The sequence below is a fragment of the Apium graveolens genome, chromosome 9, assembly GCF_009905375.1.
Source record: "Apium graveolens cultivar Ventura chromosome 9, ASM990537v1, whole genome shotgun sequence".
Taxonomy (NCBI): Eukaryota; Viridiplantae; Streptophyta; class Magnoliopsida; order Apiales; family Apiaceae; genus Apium; species Apium graveolens.
The window spans coordinates 68,395,142-68,412,749 of NC_133655.1; the positions used below are offsets into that span (position 1 = coordinate 68,395,142).

The 17,608-nt window shown below is 34.9% G+C and overlaps 1 protein-coding gene and 2 pseudogenes across 1 annotated transcript; all 3 read right to left on the minus strand.

Moving 5' to 3' along the window:
* Positions 1-929: 929 nt before the first annotated feature.
* Positions 930-4,361, minus strand: LOC141685301 (uncharacterized; annotated as a pseudogene).
* A 741-nt stretch (positions 4,362-5,102) lies between these two features.
* Positions 5,103-9,514, minus strand: LOC141684564 (uncharacterized). Its single transcript, XM_074489602.1, has 6 exons — positions 7,799-9,514; positions 7,501-7,653; positions 7,285-7,368; positions 7,037-7,084; positions 6,262-6,692; positions 5,103-5,826 (listed from the first exon to the last, which is right to left on the minus strand). Exons 1-6 carry the CDS (start codon positions 8,307-8,309, stop codon positions 5,215-5,217), a joined length of 1,839 nt encoding a protein of 612 aa, XP_074345703.1. The 5' UTR covers positions 8,310-9,514; the 3' UTR covers positions 5,103-5,214.
* Positions 9,515-9,653: 139 nt separating this feature from the next.
* On the minus strand, positions 9,654-13,278 carry LOC141684565 (glutathione S-transferase T1-like; annotated as a pseudogene).
* Between the last annotated feature and the right edge of the window lie 4,330 nt (positions 13,279-17,608).

The window sequence follows — 17,608 nt, forward strand, 5'->3', positions numbered from 1 at the left end:
TACGACAACTCATGTATCATATCATCTTCAACTTGTAGATGTTCTCTCAAAGCCTCTCCCAGTGAAGCAACACAATTTCCTTCTTCGCAAGGTTGAAGTCTCGGCTTCAACCTCCACTCCACTTGAGGGGGAGTATTGAAGTTATCCTTAGTTAATCATGTTTAGTTTCAATAAACCAGCAATGTAATGTGCATCGTGGCAGTGTGTATTACTGTGATGTGTATGTCTTAGTGTAATGTTGGGACCATGTCTTTGTCTTACTCGTAGTAGTCTCCAAGTATCTACGACTGTTCTGGTATAGGACATTGTAGTCTTTTTCTTTCTAGTTTGTTAGTAGTATACTGGTATTCTGAGAAATTAAAAGGACCTGGTATGCAGGTTTATGGACTCAATGTTTGTATTGCATAATTGAGTGAAATACAATTTGGCACATTCTCTCATCCTATATTTTCATTGTTATCGCTTGCATAATGTTCAAATGTCTTTATTGGCTACTCCCGTGACCATGTTGCAAGTATCTGATCTAGAATCAAGAATCACTATACAGCGTCCGTGGTCTTTTCCAACTGAAATTAAGTACTTAAATTGTTATTCATGTTAAATGTACTTGCTAAGTAAAAGAAACTATGTACTAACTACTAACTGAGTGTACTCTGATAGTAGCTTCTTTTTCATCCATATTTGTAGTGTCCAAAGACATACGGTTAGTTTTGGTAAAATTGACAACCTATGTATGGGATTACTTAAGTACTGATGAATAAAAAACAAGTACAAAATGTTTGATTAACTTTCCATGAGAAAATCTATTAAATAATACTCGCTTGCATGAAGTATTGAACTAAAGTCTCTAAATCTACGTGTCTGAACGTGGGACTCGCTTGTTACAACCAAGCAGACTACTTAATTTTTTGTGCTATTCCGATGTCAAAATTATGAACTCAACTTTCTACACCTTCCGTCACAATACAAGGGATATTCTTTCATAGCATTACATACAAAAGAAAAATCTAATGAAGCAACAAATCGTTTTGCTGTAGAAAATGCCTCTTCCATATGTAGAGCGAACCAGTTCCACTAACAGAGGATACTGTAACAACAGAAATAATGTTATTGGAATGCTAGCTAGTAAAATAGCCGGACCAGCAATCCACTGTATTTTGTCACGTAGCACAACTGAAAGCGTTGCACTGAATGCAACCATTGTTCCTGCTATTGATATAAATAATGAGATTACCCCGAGCGTCAATCTCTTTGGTAACGCATAAAGAAAATCATCTCCTGCAAACCGTGAATTAAGTGCTGCCAAGAACATCGTAACAGAGGTTCATGAAGAAAATAATGATATCGCATCTGATATGGAAAAGAGAATAAACACCCCATCATTCAAGAACAGTGGTTTGCCATTGTTGTCATTTTCTCCAGGTGCTATAAATATAGCTGCAAATGCCATGGTTACAATAAGAGCAGCTATAACAGTTCGTCAGTTCCTTCTGTGGATGTATCCTTCATCCAATGTTTTGCTTCTTTGAGTAGCTCCTTGTGTTCACTACTGCATACCATTCAAAGTTCAAGTGTCCTTTGTATGAAGGTAAAACAAACTTTTCAACTTCCTGCACAAAGATAGGTACGTTCGGGATGGTGTTCTCTCCCATGGATCTTAAAGGTCAAAATAACTTCCAGCCTTCAAGCAGACAGATTTTAAAAACACGAAGCACATACTTATATCAAGCAGCCTATAAGCTCACTAGAGGGCCTTGTAGCGGTAAAGTGACACAAAGCAGACTCTTAATCACATTAGCATTTATGTGTCTCATAAGATAAAATATTACTTTCAACAGTTTGGGAGTGGGCTTATCGGATGTAAATAGTTGTTGTAAATAGTTGTTGGACTTGCTAAGAAGGTCTAACTCCAATAATATTGTCCGCTTTGAGCCGAGCCCCTGCGGGTTTGTTTTTGGGTCACTCTCAAAAGAACTCATACTAATGGAGTTATTTTGTTGTACTCACTCTCAAAAGAAAGAACTCATACTAATGGAGTTATCTGGTTGTGCTCACTCTCAAAAGACCCCATACTAATGGAGTTATCTGGTTGTGCTTATATACTTAGAGAAAATTGCATTTTGCACCCTTATATTTGACCGAAAATCAATTTTGTATATCTATTTTCATAAATTGCAGTTTGCATTTCCCTACTTTGAAATCCGATTCAAGTTGCACCTTTTTTGCCAAATTTTGTTAATATTTTTACCCAAATTATTGTCTTTAACAACATATATAATCTATTATTGAAGAAAAAAGTTGAGATATATTGTCGGAGACAACAATTTTGGCTAAAAAATTAGGCAAAAAGGGTGTTTGTTGAAACAGATTTTAAAGTAGGGGATGCAAACTACAATTTATGAAAATAGATATATAAAATTGAGTTTTGGTCAGATATAAGGGGTGCAAAAACTAGCAAATTGTCCCTCCCACAAACGATGTGAGACAATAATCTCCTCCTTCACACATCGGGCTCAACACTTGTCGAATCTCCCCGAGGCCCATACTGGAAGGTACACATGTCTTCCCCTAGCTCAATTCTGGGAGCCCGTTTGAGATTGTTATAGACCATTTATAATTTTAGGCTCTGATACCACTTGTTGGACTTGCTAAGTAGACCTAACTTCACATTGGTATGATATTGTCCATTTTGAGTCGAGGCCGCACGGTTTTGTTTTTGGGCACCTCCCAGTAGGCCTCATTCTAAAGTAGACTGCTTATATTTCGGCAAATTAGCCCTCCCACAAATGATGTGAGACAATTCCTAAAAATAGTCTCGTAGAAGACAAATATGTGTGAGTGGATTTAAAGTAAGTCTAGATATCTAGAATTTGATGAGTGGAATACGAGAATCACCTTGAACCACTAAAGCTCGCGTTGCATTTGCAAAGCTGCACCAATGACCGTATTGAGGCAAAGTGGCGGTGCTAATTTGCCTGCGATGTGCAATGCATTACCTTCATGGGCATGTTCTGCTGATGAGAACACCTTATGCCCTGACATTTGATACACAAGGTTGTACACTTTCTCCTAACATTCCTTAATCGCAGTCATGAACAAATTCAATCCTCCTGCTCTGTGCTTGACAACTACTGGATAGTGATGGCAGCACTCTTCTATAAGCTCATAATGCCATATTTTACTGCTGTGGATAGTGCCCTTCCAAATATATCCTAAGCTAGTGTTTTATCGCCCGTGTTCATAACTGTTGAGCACACAAGTTTTACAAGTTCTTTTGACTGAATGTGTCTTGCTTTGCTTTCATGCATCCGCTTGATATGTGGTGCTGTAGTGATAGCATGTCAGAAATGAAACAATTTAAATATGACCATTAATTCTGTTTCAAATAATTTCAACTAGAAGTTTATATTTAGATAAGGGAGACTCTTCAATATCATTCTCTGATTGTCTGTTATTATCAATCATTAGAATGAACTAAAATGTGTTAGAATTTAATCTATCAGATTGTTGTAAAACAGAGTAAACTTCTGGTATTAAATCATCATACAGGCCTATCAAAACAATAAATGAATCAGAATAAAGGTTTTCCAGAGTATTAGCTCTAAAGCTTAAGCTTTTTACCTATATATTGCAATGCACTCCAAAAGGAAACGATAACCCGGGAGCTTTGCTGAACATATTATTGTAAAGTTATTAGTTTATCGAGAAGTTAAAAATGTAACCCAAGTTTGCAAAGATAAATATATTAACCTTCATAAGTTTGGTTCTTGATTGTGATTACCTCTGATGGTTCGGTAATAGGGATCTCCAATGCTTTCTCTTTGTTGACAGGAATCCCTAACCGATCAAGTCCAATCAAATATATCATTTTACAGAAATTGTATAATGAAACAGTCACTAATAATTTGATACCTATGATATCGTAACATTTAAATACATGTCTGGAAGAAGAGAAAACGAGTCATCGCCAAAATCCAAGCTTCCACTTTGAAAAGCAGTAGGTTTGCGGCTAGTACTTTGTAAGGCAGTGACAAGATCGTTGTAGTATTTTTCTTGGTTACCAGGTTTGGGTAGTTATGCACTTAATACAGAGCCACATCTGTCCAAGATCCATAAGGCGTAAACATAAGTTGCTATGCTTCAATTACTTAATGTAAAAAAATCTGTTACAGTGCTAAAACTCACACTCCTTCCAAATTCTAGTCATTGATAATGTACGACTGCAAACAAATATGATTTTACCTCCCTCTCTAATTACATCCTTTGCCACCTCCAGAAAATAACACAAAAGTCTCTTTCCGTCCACACTGGGCTGCCAAAGCCAAGGCGGTGTGTCCAGACCAGTTTCCTATCTGTGCCATTTCTGGGTCCTTTATTGATCAACAGCCTTGCAGCTTGAGCAATATTTCCGTACTCGTTATGAATCCTCAGCATCTGCAGATCCCCTACTTGCATAATACAGTCCACTAGTTCTCTTACAAAGCGGTGAGAATTTTGTGTTCCCACAGCTATGTGTAGAGGGGGTATCTGAGTAGTCTGCCAAGTAAGCATTCAAGTCGTTAAGTTCATTATTTTCTTCTACAAAAATACAAATACGCTTTGCAGTTTCCCAGTCGTCTGCTATTGCAGCTTTATAGACTGTAGAATAATTCATCAAGCCGATTTCATCTGCCATTGGATAGCTCAAGCTTACAAAGTGAATTATGTGTAAACGTGTGGCAATGTACATTTCTTTCATGCACATTTGGGGTCATATATGGATCAATGCAGACCTGTCTCTGTAATCCATTTAAATTAACAAGCACCAACTCACTATATTTCTAATTGAATCACTTCTGCAGACGAATTTGAAAAGTGTATAAAATATAACTGCACATGTAAAGTGCTGATGTTTTTATAATAAAACAGAAATTTCTTTTTTAATTTCAAATTTTTATTTGAAACAAATATTCCAATTAATTTTACAACCCAGAGCATCATCAAAGCTTTCAAATGCCAAAACTGTATGGAAATCATCAATGCTTAGAATGTTAAGGAGATTTGTCATAGTTTCTGCTTATAAGAAAAAGTTTCAAGGGCATTATACTAGAATCTAACCAACTCTTACGAACCTCAATGCCCTGAAATATTCAAAACCAATCAGCTGCAAAGCCCTGTAAATCTTATTTATCAAGACCATATTCTCATCCTTTGTACAAGTAGAAAATAATGAATCTAATGAAGCAACAAACGATTCTGCTTGTAAAAGATGCCTCTTCCATATGTGGAGCGAACCATTTCCACGAGCAGAGGATACTGCAATAACAAAAACAATGTCACTGGAAATGCAGCTAGTAAAGTAACCGGAGCAGCAATCCACGCTATTTTATCACGTAGCACAAGCGCAAGTGTTGCACTGAATGCAATCATTGTAGATGCTAGTGATATGAACAGTGAGATTAGTCCAATTGTCAGTCTCTTTGGTAGAGCATACAAAAAATCCTCTTCAGCGAAACGCGAATTAAGTACAGATAAGAACACCAATACAGAGGTTGAGGAGGAAAATAATGCTATTGCATCTGATACGGCGAAGAGTAGAAAGACTGATTCGTTTAGGAACAATGGTTTACCATCATCTTTGTTTCCTCCCGGTGCAGTGAAAATGGCCGCAAATGCCATGGTAACTAAAAGAGCAGCTACAACAGTGGCTGATGATGATGTGTCCTTCATCCATTGTTGTGCTTCTTTAAGTAGATCCTTGTGTTCAATAGTGAATACCATTCTTGGCGTATTATTTTCTTTGTTCAAGGCTTCTTTGTAAGAAGGTTCTACAAACTTTTCCACTTCCTGAACCAAGAGAGGACGATATGTGATTATGTTCAAAATTATGAATCTCACATGGAATTAACCAGTTAGTGGCAGAAGTTTGATTTGAAGGGTAAACTTAAAAACTAAGCAGCTTATAAGAGCCTAAAAATATAAAGTTAGTTCATAGAGGACCTTCTACAATTGATATGAAACAACCTTCACGACCGTTAAGCACACAAACACACACTAAAGGACCTTGCAGAACTTAAGCAGACGGGACATTAGTCACAATTGAGTCAGTTTATTGTATTAGCAGTTTGAGTGCCTCTATAGATTAAACTAGAAGTATCTTCTTAGATTTGAGTGAAATAACTTGCGATGATTAGTTATTCTTAGTACTTGTGTTTGTGGAACTGTGGATAGAAGTATGTTAAGCTTTTTAGGTACATGACAAATAGATTGTATGAGTATGACCTTGAACCACTGAAGCTCACGCTGCATTTGCAAAGCTGCACCAGTGACCGTATTGAGGCGATGCTGAGGAGCTAACTTGCCAGCAAAATGCAAAGCATTTTCTCCATCAATGTTCTCAGTTGCTGCGTACACCTTATGCCCTGTCATTTGATATACAAGGTTGTACACTTTCTCCTGACGTTGCTTAATCGCAGCCAAGAATAAGTAAAATCCTCCTACATTGTACCAGACAAGGCCTGGATAGTGATAGATGCACTGCTCTATAAGCTCATGAATGCCATATGAGACTGCTGTCGATAGTGCCTCTCCCAGTACATCCCAAGCTATGGCATGGTCAACCTTGTTTATTACTATCGAGCACATCTGTTTAACAAGCTCTTCTGCTTGTATATGCCTTACTTTGTCGTCATACATCTGCTGAATATGTGGCACTGCAGCAGTATCGTATTTAAAATGAAACCAGACCTCTAGACCTATAACTAACCTTACTTGGTATGAACTAAGTTGTGTAATATTTTAGGGGTGTTTGTCTAAGCTTAAATGTTACTTAAAAAATTACATTGTGGTCATTGTAAAAAGCGATTTATGAGTTGAATTATGTGAAGGTATGAAATTAAAATATGTATATTTTCTTAAAATTGCAATTGAATTGAATATTAATAATTCTCAGAAACAAACATAACCATTGAGTTCTAATTATCAAAACCTTTCACCTCTGAAAATACCCGGTACAGATTATAATTGATGTTAATAGAATTAAAGCTTCATTTCTTACCTAAGTATCGGAGTACGCTCCAGACAGGAACATTCAAATTATAGTTTGCTGAAAATAAATAAACAGCAAAGATTAGTAAGACACGGTTGTAGCTCAAATTCAGTTAGATAAACCGAACACACAACAACATATTTACATAGGCAAACTAAACAAACCGTGTGATTCTCGGAATGAAATAGATAAATTAAACAGTAAGTTCTACTTGGAAACAGAGTTGGACAAACTCACAGCGAGAGTTATGCATTTACCTTTATTTTGGTTTTGGGATGTGATCACCTGTGATGGTCCAGGAATAGGGGATTCCAGTGCTTTCTTCCTGCTAACGGGAATCCCTTAAAAAATATGACAAATCAAAGATTTTATCATGCTGCAGCATAATTGAAAACCCGCAATTGAGACAATTCAACCTAACAGATTGTAGAATTTAATTACATGAACCAGTTGACTAGAGAAAACAGACTCACAAGAATAAATGATTCGTTGCCAAAATCCAAGCATGTATCCACTTCGAAAGGCATTAGGTTTTGCTGCTAGTGTTTGTAAGCCAGTCTGTGAACTTATATAGTTTTTCTCCGTCACCAGGTCTGGATACTGTTTCACTAAATACAGGGCAGCGTCTATGCAAGATCCATCATGGACATCAGTACATAGAAGTATGTGGAGAAATAGAAACAAATCAACAATAAACTTGCATTACTAGCCAAACCATTATTTAAGAGTGCGAATTACTTGGAAATGATCCAAACTAGGACAAGGACTTACCATAAAAACCAGCTGTGATAGTAAGCGTGAGAAGATCAGCACCATGTTTTCCCTGGAAGGGACTCGTTCCACTCTCTCCGACAACATCTTTTGTCACCTCAAGCAGATAACACAGTGTCTCTCCTCGTCCATACCAGGGTGCCAACTTCAAGGCAGTATGCCCACTTGGATTAGGAATCTGAGTTATTTCGGGGTCTTTCTCCACCAAAAGTCTTGCAGCTTTAGTGTTCCCGACCTTGGCAGCATAATGAAGTGCATTATTTCCATACCAGTTATTAGTCCGGAGCAACTCCGGACCCCCTACTTCCATAATCCACTCCACCAATTGTTCTACAAAGTGGTGAGAACTATTTGTTCCCACCGCAATCTGTAGAGTGGTCTCCCAGTAGTATGTGATATACGAATTTAAGTCTATCTTTTCCTCTTCAAATATATGCTTTGCTGTTTCCCAGTCACCTTCAATCGCAGCTTTATAGATCGGAATACAGTCGATCACGTAATTGTAAGCCATTCAATAGCTCAAGCTTCAGCAGTTATAATGTCAAAATTTGTAAAAAAAAAATTATGTTCTTGTGATAAACACTTAGCATCATAGATAGACCTGTATAAAACTATAAAAGTGTGTATAATTAAGCCAATCAAACCAACAAACAACTACCATTTTTGTTTTCTATTTCTTCTTATAACTACTCTAGGAATACGTTGCTACCACTACCATTAATTTACAAAGACCGCCATTATTTTTACAAATGTCAACAAAATTAATCAGAAGTTTAATCGTGATATACTAAATTAACACCTACATATGCTCCATCTCCCTCATAATTTATAGGAGTACATATTTTAGTGATCTTAGTTGCAACCCATAACAGTGCTCTGACTTTTATATGTACAGATTTGCAGTTTCTTTTACGAGGAAGACAGAATTTCGATCAAGTGAGAACTAAAAAAAGTTCTCACCAACTTTTCGAGGAAAACAACCTTACCACAACTAAGGATAAGAAAAAAACATCAAAATTGATCCATCTAAAATGTTAAGGTATCAATGGAAGACTCGAACATTATTTTATTCTCATTAACATTATCCCTCAATCGTATGATATATGATATATTTTGTTACGACTGACAACAACGGACAATAACAAATATATAATAATAAATATTTAAATTAAATAAATAGGGGTGGGTTATTGCCGGTGTTTAATTGTATATGTATCTGATGCTGTTTAGTGTTATTGATGCAGGGCCGGTAGTGGTTTATACAACATTTTTTATTCTCTTCACGGTAGGTTTGATTCAAAGTGAGACGTACTGGGTTAGTTCTGGTATCATCTTGGTAGGTTCGAGGGCAAAGGTAGGTAGGTAGGTACTTACCGGATCAAAATTTGTTTGAGATAGTGTTTCCATGCTCCAAAACATGCCTACCAACTTCTTATATAGAATGGAATCTAACCTTGACTGAACTACTTTTTTCAAATAACAAATCTCTGTCTTTTTCTTCGAGGACTTGTTCTCCGACGTCGAATAATTTAGCTTATTTTATGAGCTTCTTATACACAACTGTATGCAAATCATTTGGTATGTCTAACCATTTGCCAAACATCTACTGTAATACCTCGATCCTGCATCGAGAAGATTGAGATATTTATTCAATTTTTAAATTTAAGACAAAGTAAAATCACCAAGTACGCCAACAAATCATTTTTTTTGGGCGGTGTTATACTTGTGAATTATACAATTCACAAGTTGGATGCATTTAGACCATTATATTTGGGTTTCCGCTTTTTTAGAACCAGAACTTGATCCAATTTAAAAAAAGAAAAAGGACTCTCGATTTGACCAAGGCAATCACGTATATTACTAGGAACAAGAGCATCTGTTGTTGCATATAAAGCTGTTTATTTTTATTGTCCTCCACCTTGACAAAACCGAGCTCTAAACCAAGAGAGCCACAAACCACATCACAGGTGTTTTGTCCTTACAACTTAGATAGCACTACTCGTCTCCTCTGCTTAGTCTCTTCGTTTGCTCCAACTGAGCTTTCCAGTGTCAGCACGGCTATGAGCTCCAAGATGAATGAATCTAATTCGTCGAAATATGGATTAGTTGCTTTCCTAGTACTCTCAATCCATTGCAGAACTTTCTTGTGGACTTAGTATTCGATTACGATCGCTTTCAGGTACAAGCTAAATTCAAGAACATTATATTAGACAATGCCCCTCAATTTTTTAAATTTCTAGTAATGCTCATAAGATTTTAGCCGTACTTCTTTCAAAGAGCGATATTAACAAAGGTAAAAATAAGATTTACCTGTAATTGCATAATTTCACATACTAAGCTAAGATCTGCAATGGATGGTTGGAAGTTTCCCAGCAGAAACTTACCATCTCCTTTGAGCCAAAAAGTTTCAATCTTTGCAAGAGATTTAGAAAGAAGTTTTTCATTAACAGAAGCAGCTTCTAGATCCAATTTACCACCAAGTAGAGGTCTAAGTGTACTATTCAGAACATACCCAGCTGAGAAAGAAAGTTCGAAGCATGAAGTTATAACCCATTCTGCCGGATGTTGTTGCATATTCAATAGGTGTAACATTAACTACAGTTGCTAAATCCACACGTAACGGAGATTTTACTCAAATAGAAGTATAATAGAGTGGCCATATATTTTACTCAGCATGAACTGGAAAAGTGTCTGGCTATGTACTCAAACAAACAAAGGTTAAGAACAAAAGTAAGATTGTGAAAAATATAGACTACTTTATTATCATTCACCTTCTCCCTGTCGTAAATTCGAATGATGCCAATCTAACACGGAGTGGATTTTTGCTCTTTTTTGTGTATCAGATGGATACCTTGTAATAGTTGAGATGAGTCGGAATTAGTTCAGATAGAAAGAAGTCATGGTAGACATTTACCATTAAAATTTAAATCTAGTACCAGTTATGTCAGTACTTTTAGATACAAAATTAGCTAATTCATGCTGAGCCTGTTCGAACACGGTTTGTTTTGTAAACAAATTTTAATACTACTTATTAACATAAATAAAGTAAATCTGAAAGATTTGTTGAAGCTTAAAACTTAAAGATCGAAACTTGGTAAAAAAGAATATTACAATATTATTGATGGTTATAATGGTATACACAAGGGGCATAGGCATGAGGGACACTGCCCCAAGTGGATCTTAATTCTTAACGTATGTATATGTTTCTGGGGCCTAGGTTTTTATCAACATATTACATAGGTTGCCTCCATGATTTGTAGTCATTTTAGATAACTACCCAGCCTCAACTCACATCCTAGGGGTATATTTTCAAGTGCCCAATAACATGTATATTATATATAATCCATTCAAAAAGTTGTGGGAAATAGGAATTCTAATGGTTCAGTGATAAGGAGCCATAGCCAAATCTAGGTTCAATTCTTCTTGTCAGTAACTTTTGGTCTTTCTAAAATTATGTAGACATATATTTATGACCTTCAAACAATGACCAGGATTGCTTGGGATATCTGAATGGTCTGTGGTTCAATCTCACCAGGTCATATGTTTCTTCTCAATTCAAAAACGAAAATCTACTATCCGTCCCTGGTTTGCATTAACCTTACTCAAATTGCAGATAATTGAAGTCATCATTCCTTAATCCTAACTATAATAAAAGAGCAGCAATAAATTAGCTAGATGCTATTTCAGTACTCACCAGTGGTCTGCAACTCCAGGAAATGAAGAAGCGAGATAGATAAGAATTGCATGGCTGCACATCATAAAAATTCAGGCTTTTGTTATTCAAGTTTTATGACTTCAAGATGCAACTAATTAAAACTTGGTAACATAAGAATCTTAACCTGCTCAAGCTAAAAAATAAGATTGTCTATTAGATGGAGGATCAAAGTCTTTTATTAGATACATGACTCTTGATATGAGGAAACAAAAATACCTCTATTTACAAGACAATTAAAACATTGAATGTGAAAAGTTGAGTTAATAAGAAACATATTAAAAAAAAAAAAGTTTAAAGCCAATTAGCAACGGCAATTTAGTTAGGGTACCTCTCAAAGAGCTTGTAACTTCCATGAACAATTGCCGGCAATTTCCCCATGGGATTGATTACTGAAAGAAGCATTTTAAAAGATGATAACATCAACTTTCTGAATATACCACGGGTCTAATAGTAATCTAATACACACACAGGCACCAAAACACACACTCTATGAGTCTACAAGCAATTACATGAAACATAAACTGACTAAAGACAGTGAATTATTAAGTATTTGTGTTGTAAGATAATACTAACACTGCAAAGACTAGAGGTTCTCTGATCTAGTGCTCTACCTAAAAGCTGCAATATCAAGTCACACAAACACTTTAATACACTAAATACGTTATAACTTATTTCATACATGCTAAGTTGCTAACTCTACCAAACCCTTATGATTTAAGGAGTAGAGAATAATCTCCTGATGCTAAGCCTTAAAACATGGGATCTTTTTTATGATATTGGGCCAATGGTCAAGTACAAAAGCTCTTATCATACACCCCCACATTCTATCAAATACCAGGAACTGGAAACGACGAAGAACCAATCGATCATGTTGGCCCATGATATTGTGGCTTATTGGTTAGTGGGCAAGGAATTTACTTTAATTATTCCTCAAGAACAAAAATTCTTCCAAGTTCAAGATAACATATTTATAGTGACTCTTCTTCCCCAATCTCAAAACAATTAGCTCCTCAATACATAGTACATAATAATCGGATGAAAATCGGGTTTAACAAGTTTGTTGGCCGAAAGAGCTATACTACCAACTCTTTAAAATTCAGTTCAACTCAACACAATTATCTTAAATATAAATAAAATATAAAACCTCCTACACATAAGCAAATACAAACATCAAAGAAAAAACAATAACAATTCTAGGAAGAGAGTGAACCTTTATATTTAGGAGTGAAATGCTGACCCTTGGCAATGGAAATATTGATCTCTTCAAATTCAATCCCATGAAGCCTGATCCAGAAAATTCAAGAAATACACATTAGATACATATTAACATACACACAGACAAACAAAGATACCTAGCTACAAGTGTGTTTATATATACTTGCAGAAGATGATAACAGCACGACAAGGTTGAGAAAGGCGATTGCTGTAGATTTGCAGCTTCATCTACTTCGCATAAACTCTTCTAGACAAATGGGCTTTCTAATTATTCCCAGCCGAACTTGGTTAGGGTACACCATCTGCAATATTTTATAACAGACTTTTGCAATATTTTATTGCGGCAGGAGAGTACTAACGCAATAAAATATTACGACTGTTGTATCCCATTCGATTATGGCTGAGAACATTATATATTTAACTTTACAAGATTTCTTAGCTTACTCTACGTAATAAATTATAGCAGTCAATTTTGGGTGGCTGGTAAACATTATGCATGTATAGAATAATAGTAATTCTGTTGTACAAGGACTTTTTTAAGTAAACAAACACCATCGACAGATTAAGTTCTGTAAAAGCAACTACAAGAGTTGATTATCAGTCTCCATGTAAAATATATTATTATATAAGGGGTGGCTTATAAGTGTATAACATATTTGCCTGTATTTGTCGATCAAATTTATAAGTTGAATTTATAACTTATAAGTTGATAAGTTGAATGTTAGTAACGAAATACTTTTTCTCAATTTATTTTAATTTTTTGCTAATTTATTAACCTCAGTTTTAAAATATATATTTTAAAATGTTAGTCTAACTTAAAATTCAGGAACTAGGATAATTATATTTAATAATTATTTAATTTAGTTTATTTAAGAAAAGAAAATTCTGACTTATAAGTAAAATTATTCAAATACTTATTTAACTTATAAGTATTCTTCTACTTATCACTTATAATTCGCTTATTAATTTTAAGTCGTAAGTTATTTATTTTAAGATTTCTCAAATGGGCAGAAGATCCTTTTTTCCTTTCTACTCCAAGAAGCCTCCTCAGTTTTCTTCTCTATCAATATTTTGTTTGTCTTAATTTTATTAAATACGAATAAAGCAGTACGTCAGTTTTTGATTGTATTTCACTGCATTCAATATATGTTAATATAAAATTAGAAAATGAGATAAGAAATGTTTGATGTAACTCAATTCAATCTTTTTTTGTGTCGTTTATAATTTAAAGTAAATAGGGTATCGATTTACGCCGAGGATCAAGGGCTCACTTTTCTTCTGTTTCGCTAATAACATCAAGAATGGATTTGTTTTTTTATCTAACGGCTAAATTAACTAGTAAGCAAGTAAAAGTTGTTTGTAGACAATCAAATAAATATGTTGGAAAGTATGTATATCCACCCTAAATCCATGACACAATTATAAATTTCATTTGATATGTTCCAAAAGATACCTACTAAGCTCAAAAATGAATAGTCAAAATTTAGAGGTTATTGTTTTTTCTTTGATGTTTAACGGCTTGTTACGCATGTTCAATGCAATCGTGTCATCTACAAAGTACCCTCAGACTTAATTATTCGAATATTAATGAGCTCAACTTAGTCAATTATACCATTCTTTCTCTCTTTTTTGACGTGTACCTTATTGATATTATTTTTTTTCTATTCTTTCTATTTTTATTTTTTTTGAAAGACATTTACATCCCACAACTTCCCTCAAACTTTAGCATTTACGTACTAAGCTCATAATAAATAGTCAAAATTCTAATTATAAACAAGCGACTTTCCCTCAAGAAACAAGGATATCTAAGTCTTAGTTTAAGCACAAAAAGATTGTGTTGGGAAATAAGTTATGCACTAGTGACACTACGTATTGTAACATCAAGTGATCATAGCAAGACTTAGTTAAAAATAAGTTACACACATAATATCATCATAGGTCACTGACTTGGATACTACTAATTCGAGATCATGCAATGTTATGCAATACTATGCAACTAACATATAATACAACTATATGATTTGATGTAATTTACATGTAAAATTATGAAATGTACTAATATTTATCATAAGAGGTCATGCTCTAGCTATTTTACAAGTCAAAATTTGTTTTGATTTTTATTTTTTTTAAAAAAATATTCATATATAGTAAAATAATATACATATACATATAATAAAATAGTAATATTAAGAACACCTCCCCACACTTGAACGAGTCACTGTCCTCAATGAATTAGAACATATAATAAAACATATATATATAATACGAAAAATTTATTCTAAAAAATACAAAAATAAAATGAAGAAAAAACAGTTTATAAAGAAAGTTAGGAATACTTCACTTGAATTTGCGCAGAAAATGGCAAAGAAATGTTGCCTCCATATAATTGAAGTTCAGGGCCCAAGTATATTGTTAGTCCATCTTATGACAATAAACTTTATCTAGCACAAGTGGTTGATGGAGTGAAGTAACCCTTGTTTCACCGCAAGGTCTCGGGGGTTCAAAACCTGCTGGCGGTTATTTGTTTTTAAGTTAAATCAGCAGACGGAAGCATGCTGCAAATTTGCTATATCATGCTAAATTAAAAATAAATAGCAGTATGATATATCTTTTCCTCCCAAGAAGCGCCTATATTTACAAGATATCAGCTCCATCTTTAGCCTGAAGGTTGCCACTCCAACTTCTGTAAATCTTGCAAGAGAGGATCCAATGCTAACTCATTCACAACTTCTGAACTACCCTTAAAAGCGAAGTCTTCATCAAGATCAAATTCGAGTTCATTTACCTAACTTGTAAATGGCACAAAACTTTATTCCATTCCAACAAACTCATTCCCTAATAAATCCTTTCCATGATCTATAAAAAAATACATCTTCTACCTCTTCTTTCACAACCGTAAGATCATTTTGCGCAACATTCTCTCTTATACTCTCCAAGAAACATATTTATGCATCCATGTGGTCTTTATTCTTCACCTCATCCACTTTGATTTGTATAATCCTAGATGGAAAAGGGACATAATCGAAGCGACTATCAACATCAACCAGATAAGAAAGAGTAAGACACTTATCTTTAACATTTGTTGCAACCACTTCATAATTATCATCATGTAAAAGATCAAATTCTCCCATGGGCATATCAAGTATGTCATTAGCTTGTGAATTCAGACTTGTTTCACCTAATGGGTTGTTGGTTGTAATGACATTCACATACTCAAACTTTTGTTGTGGTTCTATAGTTACAGAAGTTGCACAAAACTCACTGCTTCTGCATCTCTAACCGTTCTTCAGCTAACCATGCCAATAGCTTCTCAATATTACTTCCACTAGCTGACTCGTGATAGACAGATTCAGTTTGTTATAAAATAGAATAATAAGGAGTATCATGTTGCTGAAATCGATTTAGATTGTGATCATCATGCCTCAAGTTAGGATGACCTCCCCATCTCGGATCGTAAGAATCTAAGAAAAGATTTTCTCCTTGATACCCGTACCCGATGGCATTGACATGCTCATAATAAGGTACAATAAAGTGTGGACACGAGTTATTAGAATGGCTAGGAGTTGCACAAATACCACATACTTGAGCTCATGATGTTCTTTCACTTATGAATAGTGCACTCATCCTTTTTAGATCTTGCTTAATCTTTGTCAACCTTTTATCATATTCAACATGCAAAATTGATTCTGAATATGGATGAGTCCCATTTTGCAGCTCGTTAGCAGCTGTCTTCGCAATTAACTGTTCAGCAACATCATGCGTCAGATCCACAAAAGCACCTCTGGCAGCAGAATTAAGTAGTCTTTTCTCACATTCATGAAGACCTTGGTAGAAAAAGTGTACCAGACTCCCCTTGTTAAAACCATGTTGAGGGCATCTCTTTTGCAATTTTCTGAAATCTAGCATAATACTTCAAACCAGTCCAAAGCTTCTCCATCGAGAGAAAATGGAAAAGCCTTCATCTTCAGAATTTCAGGATCTACCATATCTGGTCCCATACATTAAAAAATGGTCAAAAATCTATAAGATATGTATTTGGATCTTCAGTTGAAATATCATGGAATATTAGCAATTGCGAAAGAAGATTTTCCTTGAGCTCAAAAGTACTACTCCTCCTTTCAGATCGGCTAGGATAAACCATACAAGAATTCCCAATACTAGCAATCGACACTTCAACATCATCACGAAGTGTTGTAATTGCATACATGTCATGTACTCGAATTTTACCTATACCTGAAACACAACAAGCAATAAACGAAAAAAAGATGGAAAAGAAAAAGAAAAAAAATATGTACAAAAATAACAAAATAAAAGAAAAGCAAATTTCAATCCCCGGCGGTGCGGCGCCAAAAACTAATGTGATTCAACTTAAACCCTTTTTGTGCCATTTGTAATGTAGAGTAAATTGGGTTTCGATTAACGCTGAGGATCAAGGGCTCACTTTTCTTCTATTTCGCTAACAGTATCAAGAATGGATTTCTTTTTATTTATCTAACAGCTAAATTAACTAGTAAGCCAGGAAAAGTTAATTGTAGACAATTAAATAAATATATTAGAAAGCGTGGATCCACCCTAAACCAATGACACAATTCTAAAATTCGTTTGATATGTTCCGAACGATACCTATAGAGACATTTCCATGACCACATAGAAACAAGCTCTGCAATTCATTTAACCCCATGACCACAAAGAAAGATTAAAACGAATTACAAACTTATACAACTAATCCCATGACCACATAGAAAGATTAATTGACTTTACAGAGGTAGAAATCACAAAACATAACTAAATGACCATATGCCATAGTTAAATCATGCATCTCTATAAGCATTAACGTATATACAGGCACAATCAAGAACACATCTCAGAAAATCAAAATT